Source organism: Caenorhabditis briggsae (assembly GCF_000004555.2).
Source record: "Caenorhabditis briggsae complete genome, chrII, whole genome shotgun sequence".
Classification (NCBI taxonomy): Eukaryota; Metazoa; Nematoda; class Chromadorea; order Rhabditida; family Rhabditidae; genus Caenorhabditis; species Caenorhabditis briggsae.
The window spans coordinates 10,621,367-10,625,487 of record NC_013486.2 but is presented as its reverse complement, the minus strand read 5'-3'; the positions used below and the strand labels follow the sequence as shown (position 1 = coordinate 10,625,487).

Genomic DNA, 4,121 nt, shown 5'->3' with positions numbered 1-4,121 from the left:
TAAACATGCTCTAATTATATATCTAGTTTTGTAAATTGAATTTTATTAGTGACTTGTTTCAGAGTCATTCTTCATTGCCGCATTGTCTTCCTGATCGCTTCAAATATTCCGGCCCCGTTACAAGTATGGCTAGAAATGTGATTCCAGAGCTGACAACGTGAAAGGACCACAGACAGTTCGACTAACTATTCGTGTTGGAAAGGCTCCGGAATACAAACTTAACAATTCGCATGCCACACAGAGTGATATAAATGATCTGAGAAAGCACTACAACATTCAGGTAAATTCTCGAGTCAACTGAATTAAAATAACAAAGTTTTGTCATCACAGATCGACAATCCTTGTGCTTTCCTCGCTCAAGATAAAGTGAAAAGTTTCTCAGAACAATCATCAATTGAATTGCTTAAAAATACAGAAAAAGCAGCATCAGATGATCTCGATCAGAGACATAGATCGTTGATGGAACAAAGAAAAGACTCGATGACCATTGAAGAATTGTGTGCCACATCAGAAAAAGCGAAGAAACATTTAGAAGACACCCGAACGAAAATCATGCCACTCGTTGAAAATTACAGAAAGAAAATGGCTCTCGAATCGAAACTTCGACTTCTGGAGAAGAAAATGGCTTGTATGGAATTTCAAGAGGCTGACGAAGAGTATGCGAAAGAGCAGAAAATCGCGGATAATGCATTGGTGGAGTATCGTAAAGTAGAAGCGAAGATCAAAGCCAGTGCAGACGAAATTGAGAAACTGGAAGAGCGAATTAATAAAGAAGCCAGGGCGATTGCTGGAACGGTAAATAACTTAGTTATATAATAGAGAAAATATTAAAAACAATTTAGGGAAATTCGGCAAGAGAAATTTTGGCTAACTTTCAAAGTAAATCAGACAAACATATGGCTGAAAACATGCTTGCCGATGCGAAATCCAAATTAGATCGTGTGAAAAAAGAGGCAGAAATCCATATTAGGGAAGTGGAAAAACGACGTAACGCTATCGAAGTTGCTGAAACAAAATGGAAGGCAGCATTGGACGATCTTAATGGCTACGACGAGTTTATGATTGAGAACGATCGTTCTGAATCTGAATTCACGGCGATCGAACGCGAGCTTAACAAAGAGGAGGAAAAGATTCATCACAAAAAATATGAATTGAGCTCTCTCGAAAGAAGTGAGATTATTTCGTCAGATCGTAAAAATTGGATTTTTTACAGGGAGAGCAGGAGAGGGCAAGGCTTCAAAAGACAACAGAAATGAGCGATGGAATATGCTTGATCAATTAAGTTCCGATGCAGGAGAAGCTTGGGATTGGTATAAAAAGAATCAGTCGAAGTTCAAAGGAGAAATTTATACACCTTTTATGAATGTTAGTAGTTCCTGTTTTAAACAAAAATGACAAAACATTTATAGATGATTCTCAAATCACCGGAAGCGGCGAAAATCCTTGAAAATTCTATTGGTATGCGCGATCGTTCAATGTTCGTCTGTCAGTATAAGGAGGACGAATTGCTCATTAATGGAAAACAACCATGGCGTATCAATACAACTGTTGTGACTGCTGAAAATGTTTATGAAGATGAACTGAACGAAGAAGTTCGTCCCGATCTAAAAGATCTTGGATTCAAGTACTTGGCTTCAAACTGCTTCGAAGCACCAGCTCCTCTAAAACAGTACCTGTGCAACGTGGCTGGATTGAACAAGATTCCAGTTGGGAGTCTAGATCTACGCCAAATGGACAACATCAACAAGGAGCTTGAACGTTTGCGAGTCTCAGTCTACATGGCAAATAATATGCGTTTCCAACTACAAAGATCCAAATATGCTAACCGGACGCTTAATTCACAATCTGAAATGCGAGACGCTACGTTCTGGGGACAGGCATGCTTTCTGAAGTCAATGGATGTGAAGAAAGAAAAGGACGACAAGGCTGAGGAATATGAGAGATTGGTAAGAAAATATCCTTGTTTACTGTTTAAAACGGTATTTCAGAAAAACGAAATTGAATGCATGAAAGAGGAGCTCAAAGAGAAACGTTACGACATCACAAAAAAGCGAGATGCATTACAAAAGGTCCGAATGGAGTGGAGATCAAAGAAAAGTGTCGAGTCAAAATGGGAGAATTTCCTGAAGCAGGAAAAAATGAAACTTCGGAATTTGGAGAGAGAAACTTTCGATATCCAAAAAGCCGAGGATGACTTTGCAAACGTCGAGGACCATGTGCTAAAGAAAGTACAAAAGGCAATGGCGGAGAGTGTAGCCGACCATGTAAATTTTTTGAAAATATTATATACTGAACAAATATGTCCAACAATTCTTTTTCCAGAAAGCATGCAGCGAAAAGTTTAAGGAAAAAGCTCGTCACAACTTCATCGAAACGTTATGCAAAATAAAATCGATTAAGCTCAACTCAAAAGCTGAAGATTATCGCAGTGAACGCGAAGACTTGAGACATGTTAAGGAAGCAGCTGAGGACCAATTGAAAACTGCATTCAACAGAAGAAAGGCTGCTAAAAACGCTTTGAAGCAGGAATGTGCATTGGAGCATTTAGATGTGTCAAAAATGGATCCAACTGACAAAGAGTTGTACGAGAAGATGACGAAGGTAAGAAATTAGGCATTCTATAAAAAGGATTATGTGTGTTTTAAATTCACAGCTGTTCAAAGACTCGAACGTTCCAACCGACAAGGATGAGCTTGATCAGTGTATTACTTCGGAGAAAACACGCCTGGCTCTTGTTCAAAACAGTGGTGAAGATGGTTCAATTGAGCATGAGCACCAGTTACAACGTATCAATAAGGAATTGGAAGAGGAATGCACGAAATACGATAAACTGATCAAAAATCGTGAAACTGCTCATCAAGAACTTGGGGATCTCATCAGCAAGTGGAGAGAAGAGGTCGAAGAAATGATTGAAAAGATCAATCTAAACTATATCAAGTTCTTCGAAGTCCTCGGCTGTAGAGGAGAAGTTAGTCTGGAGACACCAGAGAATTGCTTAGACATCGAGAAATATGGAATTATGATTATGGTCTGCTTCCGAAAAGGAGAAAATATGAAACGTCTCGACAATAGGGTAAGTCTCTGTATATTTCTAAATGCTAGTAAATCTAATTCAGGTTCAATCTGGCGGTGAACGAAGTGTCGCAACTATGCTTTATCTTCTCGCTCTCCAACAACTTTGCCCGGTTCCATTCCGATGCATTGACGAGATTAATCAAGGCATGGATCCAACAAACGAAAGAAAAGTTTTCGATATTATGGTCGGATTGTGGAATGGAACGAGTGGAACTCTCACAAAGACTCAATACTTCTTGTCAGTATCGTTTTCCTGTTTTGATATACTAACGTATCCCGTTTCAGACTCTCGCCAAAACTACTCCACGGACTGGACATGCGTGATAACGTTAATGTTGTTATGGTCAACAGCACTCTGACTGCTGATCATGGAGATGTAGGTCTAATACCGTCGAATGAATATAATGTAATTTTTTCAGCGCTTTGACACACTTTCGAAAATTCGCAATACATTTGCCACTCTTGGAATTCAATCATGAAACTTCCATCCGAAATTCTCAGATCAGGAAAATCACTCATTCCTTATTTGCACCAATACCTCATTTACGCGATTTTAACTGTTTTTACCGATCTCTGAATATTTCACCGACTCCAATCTTTTTTAAAAGACAATGATAATCTTCAATTTTTCATATAATAAATTGAATTTCTATGTTGACACTAAATAAGAAGAAAATGCATCAGAACACATATAAATAGCTCAAGGCAATTAGCAGTGGAATGTGTTGAGGTCCGTGGGAAGTGTTGCAAAGCGGCTCTTGGCAGGTGGTGACGCATTCTGATGACGAGCTGCTTGCGTCCGAGTTACGGTGGCAGGAGTAGTTGGTCACCAAATCGTAGCCAGCTTTTACGAGAGTTGATTGACACCCTCGAAGTACAAGTTTTTGATTTTCATCTCCTGGAAAATCAATGTTTGCCTAAAAATTGCACCTGTCGGCACGGTGGGGTTTTTTGAGGCCCCACAAATTCCGAGGAAAGAATTTCCCGGGAAAGTGGGCGGAGCCTAAATTGCTAAGTGCTCACGGTTTTGCCGCACAGTTTTTTGC

The 4,121-nt window shown here is 39.4% G+C and overlaps 2 protein-coding genes across 2 annotated transcripts in view; one reads left to right on the top strand and one right to left on the bottom strand.

Moving 5' to 3' along the window:
• Nucleotides 1-3,554, top strand: part of Cbr-smc-5 — a gene marked incomplete at both ends in the record, with an annotated part of 7,695 nt that extends 4,141 nt beyond the window's left edge. The window contains 11 exons of the mRNA XM_002630596.1: nucleotides 148-280; nucleotides 331-795; nucleotides 843-1,170; nucleotides 1,214-1,365; nucleotides 1,410-1,946; nucleotides 1,989-2,264; nucleotides 2,323-2,601; nucleotides 2,654-3,073; nucleotides 3,117-3,313; nucleotides 3,361-3,451; nucleotides 3,495-3,554. Of these exons, the coding sequence (XP_002630642.1) occupies nucleotides 148-280; nucleotides 331-795; nucleotides 843-1,170; nucleotides 1,214-1,365; nucleotides 1,410-1,946; nucleotides 1,989-2,264; nucleotides 2,323-2,601; nucleotides 2,654-3,073; nucleotides 3,117-3,313; nucleotides 3,361-3,451; nucleotides 3,495-3,554 (2,938 nt within the window). The remainder of the gene's footprint in view (nucleotides 1-147; nucleotides 281-330; nucleotides 796-842; nucleotides 1,171-1,213; nucleotides 1,366-1,409; nucleotides 1,947-1,988; nucleotides 2,265-2,322; nucleotides 2,602-2,653; nucleotides 3,074-3,116; nucleotides 3,314-3,360; nucleotides 3,452-3,494) is intronic.
• Nucleotides 3,555-3,755: 201 nt separating this feature from the next.
• CBG02312 overlaps nucleotides 3,756-4,121 on the bottom strand; it is a gene marked incomplete at both ends in the record, with an annotated part of 977 nt that continues 611 nt past the window's right edge. The window contains one exon of the mRNA XM_002630597.1: nucleotides 3,756-3,973. Within this exon, the coding sequence (XP_002630643.1) occupies nucleotides 3,756-3,973 (218 nt within the window). The remainder of the gene's footprint in view (nucleotides 3,974-4,121) is intronic.